The sequence below is a fragment of the Triticum urartu genome, chromosome 3A (assembly GCF_056163025.1).
Source record: "Triticum urartu cultivar PI428250 chromosome 3A, HENAU_Tu73, whole genome shotgun sequence".
In the NCBI taxonomy this organism is placed as follows: domain Eukaryota; kingdom Viridiplantae; phylum Streptophyta; class Magnoliopsida; order Poales; family Poaceae; genus Triticum; species Triticum urartu.
In genome coordinates, this window is record NC_141875.1 from 543722706 (window position 1) to 543745088 (window position 22383).

A 22383-nucleotide genomic window follows, 5' to 3' on the forward strand; every position below is an offset into this window, starting at 1 on the left:
CTCTTATTGTTCGCAACGCTACCGCTACGACTGTAGGGGGTGTTAGAGATATATTTGAGTTGCATGTATTTGGTAGTCTAGGATTTGTAATCTGTCTCTTAACTTATCTCTAGGAGAGACTTCTTACCCTCCAAGTCTGTACACCTAGATACAATATCCATCATATTGCGTCAATCCCTCTCTATTCCCTTCTAACACCAGGCTATATGTCGTTGCTTTATTAATGTTTGGCCCAGCTAACTCTCATAAAGTTTTTTAGAGTTGACTGTTTATCTACAACCCTATTTATATTTCTCTCTCATTCAACTCAACATAAAAATAATATTCAAATCTTTATGGCATGCTTACATCACCCTATCACATTACACTTGCTCTAAAAAGACGACTGAAGTTGTGAGGAAGTTTCTGTGGGTAATTCGCAAAGAGACACACCTCATATTTTAGTATCAACAGCGCTACAGGTCATCAGAGCCGATTTTCAGTTATCGATCCAACACCTCACGAGGCGCGCAGTAGGCAGTGTTGCACAGAAAAGGAACGCCCGTAACAACTACGCAGCAGCGAGCCCGAACCTAAGTTTTTTTTTTTTTTTTTTGCAAATCGGTGCGGGCAGTGGTTCACTTGTTCCACTGCCTCCGATCGGCGTCCCTCCTCCACCGGCTGTGCCGCTGTCACCGCCGGCGCGCGAGGCTGTCAGGTCCATGGCGTCCGCCTGCGCGCTCACCACCATAGCCATCCTCGCCGCGATCCTCTTCTACGTCCTCCTGCTGCTCAGCCGCGCCATGGAGCTGCGCTTCGCGGCCAGCTATGCCATGCTCGACTGCGCCCCGCCCCCTGCCTCGGACGAGGCCGCCGCCGCCGCCTTCCGGGACACCCTCCTGCCGCTCCTGGCCGCGCTGCCCGCGGCCGCCGCGCCGACGGGGTTCGCGTCCCTGCGGTCCGGCGGCGGCGCGTTCGCCCGCGGCCTCTGCCTGGGCGACCCCTCGCCGAGAGACTGCCTGGCGTGCCTCGCCGCGGCCGCCAAGAAGCTCACCGGCTGCGGCGCGAGCAGGCGCGCCGGCGTCTGGAGGAGCGAGGGCTGCTTCCTGGCCTACGCCGACGGCAACACCTCCTCTCCGCACGAGGGCGTGTTCCGCGACGTCGTCTCCTTCGGCGAGGAGGTCTACCGCGCGGTCATCTCCGTCGACGACGGCACGCTGCCCTCCTACCCCAACTGCTTCGACAAGCGGGCGCTCGTGGCGCTCGCGCAGTCCCTGGCGGGGCGCGGCGCGGCTAACAGCTCGGGGGCGCGCGTCGTCACCGACGCGGCCGCGCTCTCGAGCAACGCCACCGGGAAGAACGCGGTGACGCTGCGGGCGCAGTGCGCGAGGGACCGCGCGGCGGCGGCGGAGTGCGGCCGGTGCCTGGGGGACTCGGCGCGGGAGGTGCGGGCGTGCGGCTGGGGCCTCGACGGCGAGCACGAGCGCGTGGCCGACGTGCTCGGCTACAACTGTTTCCTACGGATCGAGACCTCCGTCCCCCCACGGCCCGTGGCGAAATACATCAGTGAGTACTTCCTCTTCTCAGAAGAAATCTGATAAAGAGAAAGCAAAATTTGGAAATTGGAATGAACGCACCATGAATGCAATGTTTGGTTCCGGCAAATAAAAAAATGAACGCAACGTTTGGCATTTCATGGAGCATTTAGGTAGTCAATGCCATCTGTGCGTAAGATGATCGGCATGCAGATTTGGACTCATCGAGCATGTGTGGTGTGGTATGCGTTGTACTCCAGTTCTAATCAAGTGCGTCTCATCAACGTGCAGTGCAACCAGTGGTTTTGGCCTTGTGCGCCGCCATACTGCTCGTGCTGGTCGTAACAGCGGTGAGCGCGTGCGTGAGAAAGAAGAGGGGCACCGGGAATGTGGCGGCGGCGGCGGCAGCAGCAGCAGGTGCGTCTTCTGTCTCTCGGCTACGTACGTGTTCCCAAAATTAATCTGGAGTACATTCATGCCTGACTGTCAATCAGAATGTCATCCGATTTGATTGTTGAGCTCGGTCTAATTTGTGCCTCGCCGATGCGAAACAAATGAAGCAGGTTCAGCAAGTGAACGGTGCTGCAAACTGAGGGAGATGGAGTCACCGGTCACCACCACCTTTGGAGTCATACGACCACCCTGCTGATCTGTTTCGCCGCGTGCGGAGATGGAGATCGGTCGTCGATGTTTTTTTTTCTGGTTTGAGATCCATGCTTCCGTAGCTAGTAGCTGAACTGGTGGTGTGGGTGTGGCCAGGAATTGGCCGCTGCTTTGGCTCTGTCGTCCTGGGTGATACCAACATGAACCCATGTACTGATTGTCAACTTTATGTCCTAGATCAGTTCCAGCAGCCATGTGTGTGCCTATGCGTTCCTTAAAACTGCAGGCGAGACTTACTGTCGTCGCAATTTAGACTTGCAGCGTGATTGTTGATATCTCAAATAAAGTCCTAAATAAACAGAACAACAATTTTAGCAGGGCTGCTATAGGGCACTAGGCTGAAAGCGGCGAGTCTACCAGGGAGGCTTCAACAGGATGAAGCCTACCCTCCAGAAAAACAAAAAATTATTTTACTACTAAACTAATCTCGTCCCAACCTAATAGCCCAACTTCTCAGCCTATGTATTAGCGAGTAGCGAACAAACAACGCCGCACACCCAGAACAGAACTGGCGACTCACAGCGGCGGCAGCCATGCTTTCATACTCATACTCCAACCCTAGTGCCGCCCACGGGGGACCAGGGTGCCGCCAAGGGAGATGGTTGTGGTAGAGCTTAGCCGTAGCCACAACTGATTTAGGCGGGGGATGCAGGAGCTCGCCGGCCTGCCGACATGTGTGGGGTGCATGTTGTGAACGGGAGGGAGCCAGGGACGAGCTGGACGGCTGCTGGCTGGGTAACTGAACCGGATGCACGTTAACTAATTTAGTGTTCAATGAAACTATTTGCAGATTCGCAAAAAAAATTGAGGAGAAAACATACGAGTATATGCATAGTTCTGCAACTAGTTCTGAACCTATCCCAGCTTGTGCATATGTAATTCAAACTTTGGTTAAAATTTTCATATTTTCAAAAAATCTAAGAACTTCCGGTAGAAAATACATGTTTTCGATACTAATCTGGAAAAAATGAAGCTTATTTGAACCACGGGTTTATGAAGCAATGATTTGGTTCTTTAAAATGATGTTTAGTTCTCTTAGCGTTAACTTTGAGCCCATCCACCATTTTGTTTTTAGATTCGCCACTTGCTGAACCGATGTATCTTCATGAACAACAGGACGGTCGCTGTATTAAACATTATCTGAACTTGCCAGACGCTCAACGAGTATCTGAACATACAGGAACTTGAGCATAGCAGGGACACTCGGAACTAAACTGAAGATGTCCAATGCTCGTAGTCGTCGCCCGTGACACTTCTCGTGGGGATGTCAAATATGCATGGACAACACGTCTGTAGCTCTCAGATCTTCCCAAAATCACTTTCATATTCCTCTAAACATTAGAGCAACTCCAACTGACCGATCCAAATGAGCGGTGATTTCGTCTGTTTTTTATCCGTTTGGGTTAGCCAGACGGACATGGATGTTCGCTTTCGCATTTGAATCGGCGCATGCGCCCAACATTGACCTGAATCCATTTTTGACGGTGCAAAAAAATAAATAAACGTATGCATATTAAAAAAGAGAAACAACATTAATTAAACATTAAAACCGGCCATGAAGGTGCGAGAGTCCACGCGTCCATATTTGCATTTAAAAAAACAGCCTAAACTATGAGGCGGCGCGCTGTTCTAGGCGTCCTCGTCATCATCCTCGGGGTCTGTGAGGTCGATGAGCGTCGGCGCCGGCCCGGCCGAGGCGAACGCCGTGTTTCAAAGCGCCGTCATGTCGGGCTGTGCCGGCGCGGGGGTTGTGCGGCCGCCTGTGCAGCCGCGGCCTAGCGCGCCTCCTCCTCGGCCTCGCGCTACTCCTACTCGAGGTCGCGCTCGAGCATCTCGAGGTACTCGCCGTCGCGGCGCTCCATAGCCACCCTGATCTTGCGCCAGTGCTCGAGGTACGCCTGCTCCTGCGCCGGCATCGCTCCCATCCAGACCGGCGGCACGCGTACCCACTCGCGCACTACTCCCATCCAGGAGTAGCGCTCGATGGGGGACGGCTCGGGCTCGGGCTCCGGCTTGATAGGGGACGGCAGGGCCATCGGCGGCACCACGGTGTCGCCCGCCGTGGAGAGGGCAAGGGCCTGCGCCATTGCCGCCTCGTACCAAGCCTCCTCTTCCGCCTCCGTCGCCTCCGCCCTGCGCCGCTCGTCCTCCTCGCTCTCCCGAAAGACTGCCGCAAGTGCCGCCTGGTAGGCGTCCTCCGCCGCCTGGTCCTCCTCGCGGACAACGAGCGCTGGTGGCGGCGACCTCCGGTCGACCTCGCGCACACCCTGTAGCCTCGCCTCCTCGTGCTCGAAGGCGAACCACCTCACCCAATTGGGCGAGTCGGTTGCGTAGGCGGCCTCGTGGCGCTGCAGCGCCCGCCGGCGCCACACCTTCTCCGCGTGAGCACGAGCCGACCGCGGCGCTGCCGGCACTGGGATCCTATCTGGATCCAGATGACAGTCGTGCGGCAGCGTCACGTCGGGATACGGCAGATGCTGACGGTGCTGCCAGTGCCACTCCGCCTGGTGCACTGGCACGCTCACACGCTGCCTCTGCCGGTGAGGCGCCGGCGCCGGCGGAGGCGGGAGGAACTCTGAGGGGAAAGGGGTGTCGGGGGACTTGCCCTTGGCCTTGCTGCCGCTGGCGCCGGAGAAGAGGCCCATCTCGCTGTGGTTGTGGTGGCTAGGGTTTGCCGGCGACGAGGATGGCAGATATGGACGGCGAGTTTGGATGAGGACGGCCCCGCCGCACGGTCGGCTTAAAAAAGGACGAACGCCGTCGCTGACGCGTGTGCCCATTGTCATAAATTAAGCTGACCGCGTGGGCAGCAGGTAGTTGGACGGCCGTCATGTGGGGACGCGGCGGATAGCGAAAAGGCGCGCGAAGCATCCGTTCGGCGTCCACGTCGACGCATTTGGGGCGCAAATTTGGGCCACAAATGCGTCGGCGCGGACGTGACGCGGACGTGATTTGGGTTTCGGTCCGCGCGTTGGGCCGCCACTTTTGTTCGCGCCGATCCAAACGAATGCAGACGGACGAAATGGATCGACCCATTAAAATTGCTCTTAGTTGAATAAAGTGTGTTCTTAAAAATACTTGGCATCATGAATAATTAATAGTTAAATGGACACCGGAAATGTATTCCGTAGCCTGATCTGAATTCTGAGTGTACCCGGATATTTTGGCTCTTTTTGAACTGTCTTGCGTTGTATTTCTTCTACGTTTGACTGTGCTGCGGAAAATTATGCACGGAACTTGACATAAGTTGGAGCACTAAAATAGACAAAAGTTGGATAAGCTGGATTATCATAATTCACGGTAATACATACACACTCCGGATTACAGTGTTTCATTGGATTTTTTTGGAAAACATTGGCAAAAGAGAGGTTTAGCATTATGAAAACGCCAGCGGCTGGCACATGCATGTGCAAGTGTAGTTCATTTGGTTACGGAGGGAAAGTTATATGGCTAAATGCTTAGGTGGCCGAAGTTTTCTCTCAAAATGCCACTGAAGATCAAAATCTTTATGTGGTAATTATTGTGGGATCGACTTCCATATAGGACTGAGGTGCTCAAGAGGCACGACACGGGGACCGGGTTGTGCCTCTTGTGTGGTCTCCTGGAGACAGGAACCCATATCTTCTTCTCTTGCACGGCAACAAGAGCTTTTTGGAGTTTTGTCTGTGGGTTGTGGGGCCTAACTAGGAGGCCTGGGACGTGGCCGAGTTTCTCTAAACCAAGGCCAACCGGACGGGTAGGAAGAGGCGATTGTTTTGGCTTTGTGTTTACGATATTAGTTTAGATCCTATGGACAACATATAATAAGATGATGATTGAAAACAGTGATAGAGCTTGATCGGAATTGTAGGAGGGGCTAACCCATGTAGGAGTGGCCATTCAATCAAAGATTGGGCAAACCAGCATTATTCATGTCTATTTATGTGTTAACAATATAACAAAACTACACAAGCTGGGGAGGGGGGGGGGATGGCCCAGGTTGGCTCTAAGAAAGCTTCGTCATTGATTGAGAAGGTCTTCCTTTCACGAGCTTCTGACTCTTTCTTCAAATTCCTTATCTTTCTGCAGCATTGGCACCCTCCGTCTAGTCACCATAGCCACGATCATTTGGGACTTATGCTGGCGCTCATGGGCTATTCTCATTGTGGGCTTTTGGAGACTGAGCTCTTTTACTTTACCCGCTAATCAATATGGGTCGTCTATCCTCGAAATTCAAGGATGGTAATCGATCTATACTGCTCCACTGGACGAGCAAAACATAGCCTGCAGTATCAGTGGCACCATCTGCTCTGCGTGCAGCAGTACACGCCCCATGAGGGTAATTTAGGGAGAGAGAAATATTAGCCTACCTCGCGTGGGTGCACTCACGTGTCCATCAGGATTCCTACATCTGCCTGGTTGCCTCCCTATTCTCGGTCGTGCTCGTCACCACCACGCCGTTGCGCTCCTGCATCATCTTCTTCGATGACACCTCGATCCCTTTCTCCGCTGGCAGCCGTCATTGCATCTCACCTTCGTCCCGGAGCCCGTGTCCGTGTCCTCGGCCATGCTCATGGCCGGGCACTCCGGCGGTATGGCCGTATGACATAGTTGTCCGAGTCCAACATGCACCTCTTCTTCAGGGCATCTCCAGCCGCGCCCCCAACAGGGCCCTCCAGGTCACTTTTTCGACGTCGGCGTCGAAAAAACGGCCCAGTCGCGCCCCCAGGACGCCGAAAATCGCCGGTTCGGACCTTTTTTCCGCCCGGCGGTCACAGGCCGAACCCGGCGCGCTGGGGAGTAGTTGGGGGCTTCGGCGCTAGGGAAAAGCACGCCTAGCCCACACCGATAGGGGAAAAGTCAAGGTTTTCTTCCCCCGACTCGCCTCGCACCCCCGCGCCCTCGGCCACCACTAGCTATATCCCAGCGACGGCCGCCGCCCTACTCCGCTAGATAGCCATTCCCCGCCGGAAAATAGCAGCGCTTTGCCGCGGCAGCCCCTCCCACAGCAGCTGGGCATTTCCGGCCGCCGTTTCCGGCCACGGAGGCGCGGTTTAACGACGGGTACACGCCCACCGAGCGCAAGGTGTTCGGCGTTTTGCCTGCCTCGACGATGGACTCGGATGAGGAGGAAGAGCTCGCCGCGTGAAAGCACAAGTGCTCCCTAGGTGGTTTTGATAATTGATGACAACATATCTCGTGTTGGACTAACACTTCTATCTAGCATGTTTCAGATAAGTTCAACAATGGCATGGCATGGATGTGAAAGTGGAACCCTCAAAATGCTAAGGACAAAGGATTGGCTCAAGCCCAAAAGCTCAAGACTCTTCATTTTATATTTTAGTGATCCAAGATCACATTGAGTCCATAGGAAAAGCCAATACTATCAAGGAGGGATGAGGTGTTGCTTAATGAGCCTCTTGCTCCATGTGCTTAATGATATGCTCCAAAACCCTCAACTACTTTCCCATATCCACATATGACCTAAACTCTAAGCCAAACTCGGCCCTACCGATTTTTCCTATCCGGCGCCACCGAGTTTCACTTGTCATAAGCCACTGCCAAACCCTAGCAATTCGATTCTACCGATAAGGATCTCGGTCCCACCGAGATGGGGTTGCAAACTCTCTGTTACCCATTGCACTATTCTCGGCCCCACCGAGTTTGTGTAATCGGTCTCACCGAGATTACGTTATGCCCAAACCCTAACCGAATCGGTCCTACCGAGTTGCATGTCAGTCCCACCGAAATTCCTAACGGTCACTAGGTTTACTACTTCGGTCAGACCGAGATTATTCATTCGGTCCCACCGAGATTGGAAATCTATGTAACGGTTGGATTTTGTGTGGAGGCTATATATACCCCTCCACCTCCTTCTCATTCGATGAGAGAGCCATCAGAACACACACACCATTCCTACTCATATGTTCTGAGAGAAAACCACCTACTCATGTGTTGAGATCAAGACATTCCATTCATACCATATGAATCTTGATTTCTAGCCTTCCCAAGTTGCTTTCCACTAAAATCTTCTTTCCACCAAATCCAAATCCTATGAGAGAGAGTTGAGTGTTGGGGAGACTATCATTTGAAGCACAAGAGCAAGGATTTCATTACCTACACACCATTTGTTACTTCTTGGAGAGTGGTGTCTCCTAGATTGGCTAGGTGTCACTTGGGAGCCTCCGACAAGATTGTGGAGTTGAACCAAGGAGTTTGTAAGGGCAAGGAGATCGCCTACTTCGTGAAGATCTACCGCTAGTGAGGCAAATCCTTCGTGGGCGTTGGCCATGGTGGGATAGACAAGGTTGCTTCTTCGTGGACCCTTTGTGGGTGGTTGCTTCTTCGTGGACCCTTCGTGGGTGGAGCCCTTCGTGGACTCGCGCAACCGTTGCCCTTGGGTGGAGCCCTGTGTGGACTCGCGCAACCGTTACCCTTCGTGGGTTGAAGTCTCCATCAACGTGGATGTAGGATAGCACCACCTATCCGAACCATGGGAAAAACATCCGTGTCTCCAATTGCGTTTGAAATCTCCAAACCCTTCCCTTTACATTCTTGCAAGTTACATGCTTTACATTCCTCTGCTCATATACTCTTTGCTTGCTTGCTTGATATGTATTATGTGCGCTGAAATTGTGCCTAAACTCCACTTAACCAAAAAGGCTTAAAAATTGCAACTTTAGCACGAAGTGTCTAATCACCCCCCCTCTAGACACATCTACTTCTAGATCCTACAAGTGGTATCAGAGCTTTGGTCTCCATTGCCTTGGTCTAATCACCATTGGAGGAAGATGGATGTGTCTACTCTAGGGAGTCTTAGACATAGAGTGCCTATTCTTGATGCAAAGTATTTTCATGAGTGGAAAAATGAGATGCTTGTAATCTTCAGTCAATATCATTTGAACAAGTATATTGCTAGCCCTTGTGCACCCCATATTGATCCCTTGCATCCTACCCTAGATGAAGATATTGACATGATTCGCAATCTTAGAACTATTGAGCTCATCATTAGAGGATTGCCCAAAGATCTGATTGCTAGTTTGCCTACTCAAGATTGTGCCTATACTATATGGAAATTTCTTGAGGATCGATTTCCCAATCATTCCTTGAAAACTTTGGATGAAATTCTCCATAAATCCATTGCCTTGAGTAAGATGAACTCTAGTGATCCTAGTTTTGGTAAATGTCTTCTTGAACTTGCCAATCTTAAGCATGCTAAAGGGGATGTTGGAATCATTAATGATATCATACTCAAAGCTATGAGAATTCATAAAAGTAACCACTTTGATCATTTATCTAATGAATTACCCTCTCTAGGAAATGATGAGTCACAAGATCATGATGAACATGAATATTATGATGATGATGATAGTGACTTCGATCTCGACGATGCAATGAGACATTTTGGTCTTATGGCAAATCTTCGGGGATATGAATCAGGAGGAAAGGAATGGGTTCTTGATAGTGGATGTACTGATCATATGACCGGAGATGAAGAGATGTTTCGTGAGCTTGCTGAAAACAACGGTCCTCAAAAATATGTCACCTTTGGTGATAATTCAAAGGGTAAAGTGGTTGGCCTTGGTAAGGTGGCCATCTCACATGATAGCTCCATTCAAAATGTCATGCTCGTTGAATCTCTTGGCTACAACTTACTTTCAGTATCTAGACTTGCTGATTTCGGTTTGAATGTCCTATTTACTGAGGTAGATTGCCAAGTATTTCGTCGGGACAATCATAAAATGGTCTTTACCGGTATGCGTAGAGGTGATCTTTACATCGTCGATTTCTCTAAAAAGGCACAACCTAAAACTTGCTTTGTTGCTAAATCCTCAAAAGGTTGGTTGTGGCATAGACGACTAGGTCACGTTGGCATGAGAAACCTTGACAAGCTTATTAAAGGAAATCATATCCTTGGAGTTAACGATGTCATATTTGATAAGGATAGACTTTGAAGTGCTTGTCAAGCAGGTAAACAGATTGGAGGAAGACATCAAGTGAAGAACATCATGACCACAAGGAGGCCACTTGAGCTGCTTCACATGGATCTTTTTGGTCCCAATGCCTATAAGAGTCTCGGTGGAAATTCCTTTGGTCTAGTTATAGTTGATGATTTTTCAAGATTTACGTGGGTATTTTTCCTCAATGACAAATCGCAGGTCCAGAAGATCTTCAGAAACTTCGCTAGGAAAGCCCAAAATCAGTTTGATGTGAAGATCAAGAAGGTTCGGAGTGACAACGGAACAGAGTTCAAGAACGCAAATGTGGACACCTTTCTTGACGAAGAAGGGATTTCACACGAGTTCTCGGCTACATACACACCTCAACAAAATGGAGTTGTTGAGAGGAAGAACCGGACGCTCATTGAAATGGCAAGGACAATGCTTGATGAATACAAGACGCCAAAGCACTTTTGGGCAGAAGCAGTTGAGACAGCTTGTCACGCAACAAATCGCTTATATCTTCACAAGCTACTCGGCAAGACGGCATACGAGCTCCTCACCGGTAACAAGCCTCAAGTTGGATACTTTCGAGTATTCGGATCAAAGTGCTACATTCTTGATAAGCATCGTCGTTCAAAGTTTGCTCCCAAATCTCATGAAGGTTTTCTACTTGGTTATGGCTCAAACTCTCACACTTACCGTGTCTACAACAATTTCACCCGAAAGGTTGAAGAGACGGTAGATGTGAAGTTTGATGAATCTAATGGCTCGCAAGTAGAGCAATTGCCAATTGATGTAGGAGACAAAGACCCTTTAGAAGCAATTCGAGATTTGTCCATTGGCAAAATTCGTCCAACGGAGGTGAAGGAGAGTACTTCATCCGTCCAAGTGGAAGCTTCTACTTCACAACAAGGTGAACCAAGGATCGACACGGAAGCATCCACAAGTGGGACACACCAAGATGAAGAAAACGAGGAAGTATGTCAAGATGAACATCAACAACCTCCTTCTCCACCATGACAAGAGAACGACGAAGTCAACAATGAAGAAGGCCAAGAAGAAGAACAAGATGAAGAAGATGCTCAACAAAGACCCAAGAAAAAGCTCTCACGAGTTCGAGCAAGAATTGCCAAAGATCATCCCGTCGAGCAAATTCTCAATGATATACAAACCGGGAGAATCACTCGCTCAAAAACTCGTTTAGCTAACTTCTGTGAAAACTATTCATTCATCTCGAGCATTGAACCAATGAAGGTTGAAGAAGCATTGGAAGATCCGGATTGGATAAACGCTATGCATGAAGAGCTACACAATTTTGAGAGAAACCAAGTTTGGACATTGGTTGAGAAGCCCGACAACAACCACAACATCATTGGTACCAAATGGGTGTTTCGCAACAAGCAAGATGAAGATGGACAAGTGGTTCGCAACAAAGCACGTCTTGTCGCCCAAGGATACACACAAGTCGAAGGTATGGACTATGGTGAGACAGATGCTCCCGTTGCTAGACTTGAGTCCATTCGCATCTTACTTGCCTATGCTAATCACCATAATATCACCTTGTACCAAATGGACATTAAAAGTGCTTTTCTAAATGGAGAAATAGAGGAGGAAGTTTATGTCAAACAACCTCCCGGCTTTGTCAATCCTAAGAAACCAAATCATGTTTACAAACTTCACAAAGCTCTTTATGGTCTTAAACAAGCTCCTAGAGCATGGTATAAATGCTTGACCAAGTTCCTTACTACAAGTGGTTTTGAAATTGGTAAAATTGACTCTACTCTTTTCACTAAAAAGGTTAATGGAGAACTTTTTGTATGCCAAATTTATGTTGATGACATCATATTTGGTTCAACTAACCCTCTCTTTAGTGAAAAGTTTGGAAAGCTAATGTCAGAGAAGTTTGAGATGTCTATGATGAGTGAACTCAAATTCTTTCTTGGATTGCAAATCAAGCAAACTAAGGAAGGTACATTTGTCTCTTAAACAAAGTACACCAAGGACTTATTCAAGAAGTTCAACATGCAAGAATGCAAAGGTATGTCTACACCCATGCCTACTAGTGGACATAATGATTTGACCAAAGATGGTGAACCCGTTGATCAAAAGGTTTATCGCTCTATGATTGGTTCATTGTTATACCTATGTGCTTCACGTCCCGATATTATGCTAAGTGTGTGCATGTGTGCTCGATATCAAGCTACTCCTAAAGATTGTCATCTTAAGGCTGTGAAAAGGATAGTGAGATATTTAATCCATACACCAAATTTTGGCATTTGGTATCCTAAGAGGTCTTCTTTTGATCTTGTTGGCTATTCCGACTCAGATTATGCCGGAGACAAGGTTGATAGAAAGTCCACTTCGGGTACTTGTCAATTTCTTGGTAGATCTCTTGTGTCTTGGTCTTCCAAGAAACAAAACTCGGTATCCTTATCCACCGCCGAAGCGGAATACATTGCCGCTGGTTCATGTTGTGCTCAATTACTTTGGATGACCCAAACTCTTAAAGATTATGGGATTTATGTGAAACATGTTCCACTGCTTTGTGACAATGAAAGTGCTATCAAAATTGGTCATAATCCTGTACAACATTCTCGAACTAAGCATATTGAAGTTCGTCATCATTTCATTCGAGATCATGTTGCTAAGGGTGACATCAATCTTAAGCATGTTCGCACCGATAAACAATTAGCGGATATATTCACTAAACCGCTTGATGAGAAAGTGTTTTGCAGGTTGAGAGGAGAATTGAACATCATTGATGCTTCGAACTTGGAGTAGAAACTCCATTGGATACATGCAAGACATGAGCTTATGACTAATCCATGATATATCTCTTATGATGACTATCTTATGTCTTGGATATATTTGTACCTTGCATGTTGTCTAACCCATGTAGGTTCTTGGTTGAATCTAATTCCATGAGATTGCGACTCACTCACATCTTGAGCAATCTCTACATCACCAAGACTCTACACAATGGTGGTTGAAGACAAGGAAGCACAAAACCATTCAAACATATCTTTTGACAAATTCTATGATGAGCTTCATGAGTGTCATTTTTGGATACACAAGTGCTCTTCCTTGCAAGAACTAACCCATGTAGGTAGATGAACTCAAACTCCAAGTGGTGCTCCCAACTCTTGATGAGCTACATCAACCTTGAGCACCCACACAAGTTCAACTACATGAGCAAGAATCACACCACCACCCAAGGTATGTTATTCCATCTTAGAGAAGCTTTACTCCAAGACATGAGTCAAAGCAACTCAACAAGATGTGAATACATCAAGATGCTTAAACGAAAAATGGTAACCCCATTTTGAGCTTAAAACGATGAGTATGACCTATGATCAAGTGTTCTCACTTGACTCCTAAGTCAATATACTCTAACATAGGTGACTGTGTCACCGCCCAACTCTAGATGAAGTTCTCTTGTGTTCTTTTCTGTGTTATTGCATTTGTCTCATGCATGTTTAGTTTCTGTCATTTAACAAAAAAAAACTTCATCTAGATCTTTCAGTTTCTTCTTTTCTCTTTGTGTTTGTTCTGCATTTTCTGCATTTAATTCCTTGCAAATCCTTCAGGTAATTCATTGCAAATCTTTGTGAGATCTTACTTGTCTAGTAAGCTGAGGTGACAAGTGTGTTTCTATGTGTAAACTCGGTACCACCGACTTGCAAATTTTGGTCCAACCGAATATTTTCGGTACCACCGAAATATACCACTCGGTGCCACCGACTTTGCAATCAGAAAACCAATTTGCCACTTATTCTACATCTCTTCGGATCCAGCTCCACTCAATGAATCTTGTCCTCTACAAGCATCACAATTTTATCCTCTGCTTTGTGCTGAATCTCAAGGACCAAACCTATTTCGACGGATTCCAGAAAAAAGCTTCTTGGAAATTGATGTCAAAGGGGGAGAGAGAGATCACATCAAAGCCTGTAGGAAAGAGAGATCACACCAAGAGAGAAAAAGTGTTAAGGGGGAGAGAAAGTCTCAAGGATCCCAGATGTTGTTAAGGGGGAGAGAAAAATACTCAAGGATCCCAGATGCTAGATGTTCAAGAGGAGAGATGCCACATGTCTTTTGGGGGAAAGACATGTTCATATGAACTCATTTGAATTAATTTCTATTCAGCTCTGATTTTCTGTCTCCTATCTTCTCCCAATATCCCATGTAAGATTCAGGGGGAGCAAGACACCTAAAGGAGAAGAAATCAGCCAAATTCATTGCATATCTTTATTCATGGGGACATGTTGAATCCAATGTGGTACCTTGTACTCACTCTCTACATGTCATCCCAGTCTTGGCATTCTTGTGGTTTCTTTTGTTTGCTCTGGCTAGTGGACGTACCTGTGTTATCTAACCTTGTTTGCAGGTCCATTCCATCCTAAGCCAACTCGAGACCACAAGGTAAGTATATGCATCAAGATCATGAGTATGAGGAGTTCTTGCTTATGTACATACTGTTTGCAAGAAGGACTCATGAGCATGAAGGTATTTTTCTTGATAATCTTTGGCTCTGATGCATATGGCCAAGATACATGTAACACATTGCCTACTCTGTCATGTTTATGCTCTCACATGCCTCTATATTCCATATTTGCATGAGTGCATACATGTAGGGGGAGCTTATGTTTGTTACATGTCCTTCCAAAGCTTTACTTGTTGTTCTTTATATCTTTATCTAAAGCTTTGATGTATGTTGCCATCAATTACCAAAAAGGGGGAGATTGAAAGCACAAGTGCTCCCTAGGTGGTTTTGATAATTGATGACAACATATCTCGTGTTGGACTAACACTTCTATCTAGCATGTTTCAGATAAGTTCAACAATGGCATGGCATGGATGTGAAAGTGGAACCCTCAAAATGCTAAGGACAAAGGATTGGCTCAAACCCAAAAGCTCAAGACTCTTCATTTTATATTTTAGTGATCCAAGATCACATTGAGTCCATAGGAAAAGCCAATACTATCAAGGAGGGATGAGGTGTTGCTTAATGAGCCTCTTGCTCCATGTGCTTAATGATATGCTCCAAAACCCTCAACTACTTTCCCATATCCACATATGACCTAAACTCTAAGCCAAACTCGGCCCTACCGATTTTTCCTATCCGGCGCCACCGAGTTTCACTTGTCATAAGCCACTGCCAAACCCTAGCAATTCGGTTCTACCGATAAGGATCTCGGTCCCACCGAGATGGGGTTGCAAACTCTCTGTTACCCATTGCACTATTCTCGGCCCCACCGAGTTTGTGTAATCGGTCTCACCGAGATTACGTTATGCCCAAACCCTAACCGAATCGGTCCTACCGAGTTGCATGTCAGTCCCACCGAAATTCCTAACGGTCACTAGGTTTACTACTTCGGTCAGACCGAGATTATTCATTCGGTCCCACCGAGATTGGAAATCTATGTAACGGTTGGATTTTGTGTGGAGGCTATATATACCCCTCCACCTCCTTCTCATTCGATGAGAGAGCCATCAGAACACACACACCATTCCTACTCATATGTTCTGAGAGAAAACCACCTACTCATGTGTTGAGATCAAGACATTCCATTCATACCATATGAATCTTGATTTCTAGCCTTCCCAAGTTGCTTTCCACTAAAATCTTCTTTCCACCAAATCCAAATCCTATGAGAGAGAGTTGAGTGTTGGGGAGACTATCATTTGAAGCACAAGAGCAAGGATTTCATTACCTACACACCATTTGTTACTTCTTGGAGAGTGGTGTCTCCTAGATTGGCTAGGTGTCACTTGGGAGCCTCCGACAAGATTGTGGAGTTGAACCAAGGAGTTTGTAAGGGCAAGGAGATCGCCTACTTCGTGAAGATCTACCGCTAGTGAGGCAAATCCTTCGTGGGCGTTGGCCATGGTGGGATAGACAAGGTTGCTTCTTCGTGGACCCTTTGTGGGTGGTTGCTTCTTCGTGGACCCTTCGTGGGTGGAGCCCTTCGTGGACTCGCGCAACCGTTGCCCTTGGGTGGAGCCCTGTGTGGACTCGCGCAACCGTTACCCTTCGTGGGTTGAAGTCTCCATCAACGTGGATGTAGGATAGCACCACCTATCCGAAGCACGGGAAAAACATCCGTGTCTCCAATTGCGTTTGAAATCTCCAAACCCTTCCCTTTACATTGTTGCAAGTTAAATGCTTTACATTCTGCTGCTCATGTACTCTTTGCTTGCTTGCTTGATATGTATTGTGTGCGCTGAAATTGTGCCTAAACTCCACTTAACCAAAAAGGCTTAAAAATTGCAACTTTAGCACGAAGTGTCTAATCACCCCCCCCTCTAGACACATCTACTTCTAGATCCTACACCGCGCTGCTGGAGGAGGAAGCCGCGGCCGACATCCAGGAAGAAGAGCATCTCATGGTGCTCGCCATCCTCGGCCAGCTGCTGGCGAGCAATGAAAAGCCGCGGCGAGGTGGCTCGGCGCCGGGGCGGATGAAAGCAAAGAACCGGCATCGTCTCCAAGGCTACTGCATGATCTACTCCAACTATTTCGCCGATGCTCCACTTCATGGCGAGAGAACATTTCGGCGCCGTTATCGGATGAGCCGAAAGCTCTTCCTCAGGATTGTGAATTCCATCCGGGAGTTCGACAACTACTTCAAGTGCAAGATGGATTGCACTGGCGCTCTTGGATTCACCTCCATCCAGAAGTGCACGACAGCGATGAGGATGCTTGCATATGGAGCTCCCAGTGATTCACTCGACGACTATGGGCGCATGGCCGAGTCCACCAACATAGAGTGTTTCTACAAGTTCTGTCGGGCAGTGGTGGCAGTGTTTGGACCACAATACTTGAGAACACCCAATGCGGAAGACACTGCTCGGATCCTAGCCCAGAATGCAGCAAGAGGATTTCCTGGGATGCTTGGAAGCATCGACTGCATGCATTGGAAATGGAAGAATTGCCCATTTGGTTGGCAGGGGATGTACAAAGGTGCCAAAGGCGATTGCAGTGTGGTGCTTGAGGCGGTAGCCACACAGGACCTCTGGATTTGGCACTCCTTCTTTGGTATGCCAGGAACTCACAATGACATCAACGTGCTGCAGTGCTCTCCTGTTTTTGCCAAGCTCGTTGAGGGCCATTCTCCTCCGGTGAACTTCGAGATCAATGGGCACCAATACAACAAGGGTACTATCTAGCTGACGGCATCTATCCGAGATGGTCGACATTTGTGAAGACGATCTCAAACCCTTTGGCAGGAGGCAAGAACGCCTGGTTTGCGAAGCTTCAAGAGGCTTGCAGGAAGGATGTCGAGCGGGCATTTGGTGTGCTCCAATCTCGATTTGCTGTTGTTCGGTACCCCGCTCAGACCTGGTCCAAAGATCAAATGTGGGAGATTATGATTTGCTGTGTCATCTTGCACAACATGATCATCGAGAGCGAGCAAGAAGATCCAGTGTTTGACACTGAACCATACTACAGGTAGGGTCCTCTAGCCGAAGTTGATCACCAGCTACCGGCAACTTGGACTGCCTATCTCAGTATGGGTCAGGAGATCCGAGACCCAGAAGTGCATCATCAACTGCAGAAAGATCTAATTGAGCACCTATGGAGGCTCAAGGGGGACGCCGTGTGATGAAATACGAGTTTTTATTTGTTGAACTATATAATTTGTATTGAACTATTTGTTGTTGTACTATTTTGTTGAAGTATTTGATTTTTCTGTGATGAAATATGTGATAAGAAATAATTGTGTTGATAATTGAACGTCGAGACACGGCGTAATCACGCCGAATATGGGCCTATTCTCGCCCATATGGGCCCTTTATTCGCCGAAATTGGGTTGCAAAGTGGGCCAATTTCGGCGCCTGGGGGCGAGATGGGGGCGACGACTGGGCGAAAAACCGTCCCCAGAACCGAGGGCGATGTGCCAACAAGCGGGTGCTGGGGGGGGGGGAGGGGGGGGGTTTAGGGGGGTGTCAAAGCAGAATGACAGCCCAAACAGAGCGATCGATTTTCCTCTTCTAATAAGTAACAACAAATGGATCCATTCCTGATGGGCTGAAATCACCAGAAAGATGACCAAACCACCCTCACAAAATCAACGGTGGATAATTGTATACTGCTCCCTCCCCTTGCTACCACTTGGTGGTCTTATTTACCCTTTTTCTTTTGTCTTTGTTCCAACAGACTATTTTATTTTGTAGCCTTTGAATTTATTGTATGAACCTGTTGTTGGTTTTATTTATAAAGTGGGGTGAAAGCATATTTCCGAAGAGAAAAAGAAAGGTGGTGGGAAAGGAGAACACATTCTATTTCAGTACCAACCACGCAGCGATCACAGTTTTCAGAGTTTAGCAATCGATGGAACACATCCACACCGTATTGCATGGCAGAGGAAAGAGCGTAGTTCCCTTGCTCAGCGTCTCCTCCACGCAGCCAGCCCGACCCGGTGCAGTGCATATGAACTGAGTCTGGTGCTCGTGGCTCCCTTGCGCAGCGTCTCCTCCACCGGCTCACCGCCATGGCCACGGCGCGCGCTGTTGCCGCGTCCATGAGGCTCACCTGCGCGCTCAGCACCTTAGCCATCCTCGCCACCATCCTCTTCACGCTCCTCCTGCTGATCGCTGGTGCATTGCAGCTGCGTGTCCCGACCGGCTACGTGGTGGTCGACTGCGCCCCGCCCCCGCCCTCGGACGCCGCCGCTGCTGCCTTCCTCGACAGCCTCCTGCCGCTCCTGGCCGCGCTGCCCGCTGCCGCCGCGCCGACGGGGTTCGCGTCCCTGCAGTCCAGCGGCGGGGCGTTCACCCGCGGCGTCTGCCTGGGCGGCTCCGCGCTCAAGGAGTGCCTCGCGTGCCTCGCCGCGGCCGCCAAGAACCTCACCGGCTGCGGCGCGAGCAGGCGCGCCGGCGTCTGGAGGGGCGAGGGCTGCTTCATGGGCTACGCGGACGGCAACGCTTCCTCTCCGCACGAGGACGTCTTCCGCGACGTCGTCTCCTTCGGCGAAGACGTCTTCCCCGCCGTCATCTCCTTCGACGACGGCAAGCCGCCCTCCAACCCCAAGTGCTTCGACACGCGGGCGCTCGTCGCGCTCGCGCAGTCGCTGGCGGGGCGCGGCGCGGCCAACAGCTCGGGGGCGCGCGTCGTCACCGACGCGGCCGCGCTCTCGAGCAACGCCACTGGGAAGACCACGGTGACGTTGCGGGCGCAGTGCGCGAGGGACCGCGCCGCGGCGGCGGACTGCGCCCGGTGCCTGGGGGGCTCGGCGCGAGAGGTGCGGGCGTGCGGCTGGGGCCTCGACGGCGAGCACGAGCGCGTGGCCGACGTGCTCGGCTACAACTGCTTCCTACGGATCGAGACCTCAGTTCCGACGGGTTGGCCCATGCCCGTGGCGAAATATATGAGTGAGTATAGCCCTTCCCCTTCCTAATTCTTGGACGTTGATGTACTTCTTGCTAGTTAGTGGCATCGAGCCCCAGTCTGTTGCTTGTGATTTTGATCGACGCGCCGCAGAGCAGCCTGCTAAATAAAGTGGGTCTCATAAAATGGCTGCAGAGGATCCCGTCCTGATAACCTTGTGCGCCGGCATGCTGCTCGCGCTGGTCGCCGCGGTAATCGCGTGCGTCCGTGGGAGGAAGAAGAGGGGCACCGGGAACGCGTAGCTGCCGCAGCCACCAGCAGCAGCATCAGGTGCGTTTCTGCCTTTCCCAAAATCAATCTACCCTACATTACTGTCAATCAGAATGTCATCCAATTTTGTTGTTGAGCTCGGTCTAATTTGTGCCTTGCCCCGATGCGAAACAAATGAAGCAGGTCAGCAAGTGAGCGCTGCTGCAAACTGAGGGAGATGGAGTCACCGATCACCACCGCCACCTTGGAGTCATACGACCACCCCGCCCTGCTGCTCTGCTTCACCGCGTGCGGATGAGACCGATCGTCGATGCTCTCGTAGCTGGTATTAGCTGGGGTACTAGTAGCGTGGCCACTGCGTTGGCTGTCGTATGGGGCGATATGAACCTATGTAATTACTGATCCACAACTCTATATCTTAGATTAGTTTAAGTAGTCATGTGTGCGTTCCTTGAGCTACAGGTGAGACTTGATGTAGTTGCAATTAGACTTCTGCAGCGTGATTGCTCATCTCTGCATGTTTTGGAAGGAAAATTGGACGTGGCACTGCGCGAGAATACACCTTATTTGGTGATCGGTCTCCACCAATGGGCGAAGGCACAACCGTTAGTACAAGGGATACCACTGACGTCCATCGATGATCTGTTGGTGGAGACCCATCCAACCCTCCTCTAGTGATGAACTTGAATTTTTTTTTTTTTGCGGGGGAGTGATGGACTTGAATTTATGTCCATTACTCGTGATGCAGGCATGCAGCCGAACAACTGCCGGGCAAAATTGTGTCAACCGCTAGAAAATTCAAATCCAAAATCAAAATAAGCATCGAGAAACAAAAAGAGAAATCTTCATGTGAATAGTGTGTCCTTTTTTGCTTTTGTCTTTTGTGACATTATTCATGCTGAATTTGTTTCTATTTTGTTTCTCAATGTTTGTTTCGAGTTTATATCTGAACTTTTAGAGGTCATGGCCACATGTCTTGGGAACATTCACAATTTTTTCGAAAATATTAAACATTTGAAATTGTCTTTCTATTTTTTTAGACAACCTCGCGAAATTTTTATTTAACTCGTCACACTATTTACAAGGACGAAAGGAATCCTGTCGGGCTGGCCAAACCACACATGGCGTCCCGATGCTAGTGACAGTGCATGTTTCACTAAGTTGTGAGCATCGACATTCGATCTCCTAGACTCATGAACTAAATTACATGAAGTGAAAAAAGAGAATTGTTGCTTGATTTCTTGGATAATCGCTCCATAAGTCGCTCCACTGCCCTTTTGTACCTCTTGGACTACTCCTTGACAATCAGACGCAGCATGAATATGATGCAAGTTCAAGTCCCTGCACAAGTCCAGTCCTTCTCTAATGGCTAGAGCCTCAAGGGTAGCTGGGTCTCCCAGTCTGAAACGCATTGTCGACGCACCCAAGAACATCCCCGCATGATCTCCGCATATTGCTCCAACTGCTCCAAAGCTGCCTCCTCTGCTTACTGATGCATCGACATTTAGCTTTGCATGGTTCTCCGGCGGTGCTATCCATCTAGCAGGGGGCGATTGGACTGGCTCACTACCATGGCTATCTTGTGTTGTTGTTTGAATCTCCGTCAGGTAAGTGTTGATGAAAATGTGTGTTGCATGTGGGCTCTTGTATATATCCTCATAGATAGCTTTTCTGCGAGCGCCCCAAATTGCCATAATGAAATTGCAAATCTAATGAATTCATGTGAGCTCAGTGCATCATGCATAGGAAAGATCCACTTCTTTGGGCACTCCTCCCGGTTTATGCTGAGTTGATCAATGATTGGTTCAGAAGACAACGCCCAGGTGCTCCTTGATACAGGACACTCCGGTAAGGCATGTTTCCAAGTGTCATGAGCTCCACAAAGATAACAGGCTGCCGTTGTTGACATGTTACGATGATTCAATAGCTCTCCCACTGGTACAGAGTTCCTTGCCAAACGCCAGATAAAAACCCTAAGCTTCGATGGTACCTGAAGTTTCCACAGTTCCATCCATGTCTTCCCTTCTGCCGCTACATGAGAAGATTCATGTCTCCCCTCTAACCAGTCTTCCCGGTTCATCTTTGTTCGGACAAGCATTATGTAAGCGGAGCTGACAGTAAAGTTCCCACGGGGTTCCTCACTCCAGGCCCAGAAGTCGTCTATCCGCCTCGTGCAAAGTGGAATTTTAAGAATGGCTTCCACGTCCAACGGGATGAACACAGACCATATCAGCTCCTCGTTCCAGGAGGCAGTAACTATATGAATGAGATCGGCAACCCTCCGTGGCGGATTCGGGATCAACGAGTGTAACGGCCTTCTGTAGCTGTCCCTAGGTATCCAGTTTTGCTCCCAAATGTGTGTTGACTCACCATGCCCAATCCTCCGAATGATGCCTTGGGCCATGACGTCCCTGCCATCCAGGATAGCTCTCCATATTTGAGATGGGTGTGACCCCAACTCTGCTTCCAACAATGAGCAAGTTGGATAGTAGACAACTTTCAAAATTCTCGAGCTTAAAGAAGATGGATCATGCAGCAACCTCCATGCTTGCCTTGCTAGAAGTGCAAGATTGAAAAGTTCAAGATCTCTGAATCACATACCTCCTATAAACTTCGGTTGACTCATAACGTCCCATGCCACCCATGTTGGCTTGCGTTTTCCTTGCTTGCTTCCCCATCAAAATTG

General features: G+C 48.9%; 1 protein-coding gene and 1 pseudogene across 3 annotated transcripts in view; both read left to right on the forward strand.

Annotated features, from left to right (window-relative positions):
- Positions 1 to 307: 307 nt before the first annotated feature.
- The window catches only part of LOC125541263 (uncharacterized), a 251915-nt pseudogene continuing 229839 nt past the window's right edge, over positions 308 to 22383 (forward strand). The window contains exons 1-4 of the transcript XR_015599339.1: positions 308 to 1545; positions 1806 to 1931; positions 2078 to 2142; positions 2240 to 2372. The product of XR_015599339.1 is annotated as an uncharacterized LOC125541263 (transcript). The remainder of the gene's footprint in view (positions 1546 to 1805; positions 1932 to 2077; positions 2143 to 2239; positions 2373 to 22383) is intronic.
- On the forward strand, positions 18408 to 20243 carry LOC125533255 (uncharacterized). 2 transcript variants are annotated; one of them, XM_048696969.2, is made up of 3 exons: positions 18408 to 19471; positions 19623 to 19757; positions 19878 to 20243. In XM_048696969.2, exons 1-2 carry the CDS (start codon positions 18592 to 18594, stop codon positions 19727 to 19729), a joined length of 987 nt encoding a protein of 328 aa, XP_048552926.1. In that variant the 5' UTR covers positions 18408 to 18591; the 3' UTR covers positions 19730 to 19757; positions 19878 to 20243. The 2 variants fall into 2 exon arrangements, with proteins under 2 accessions (XP_048552926.1, XP_048552925.1); XM_048696968.2 differs by having other exon boundaries at positions 18410 to 19471; positions 19881 to 20243.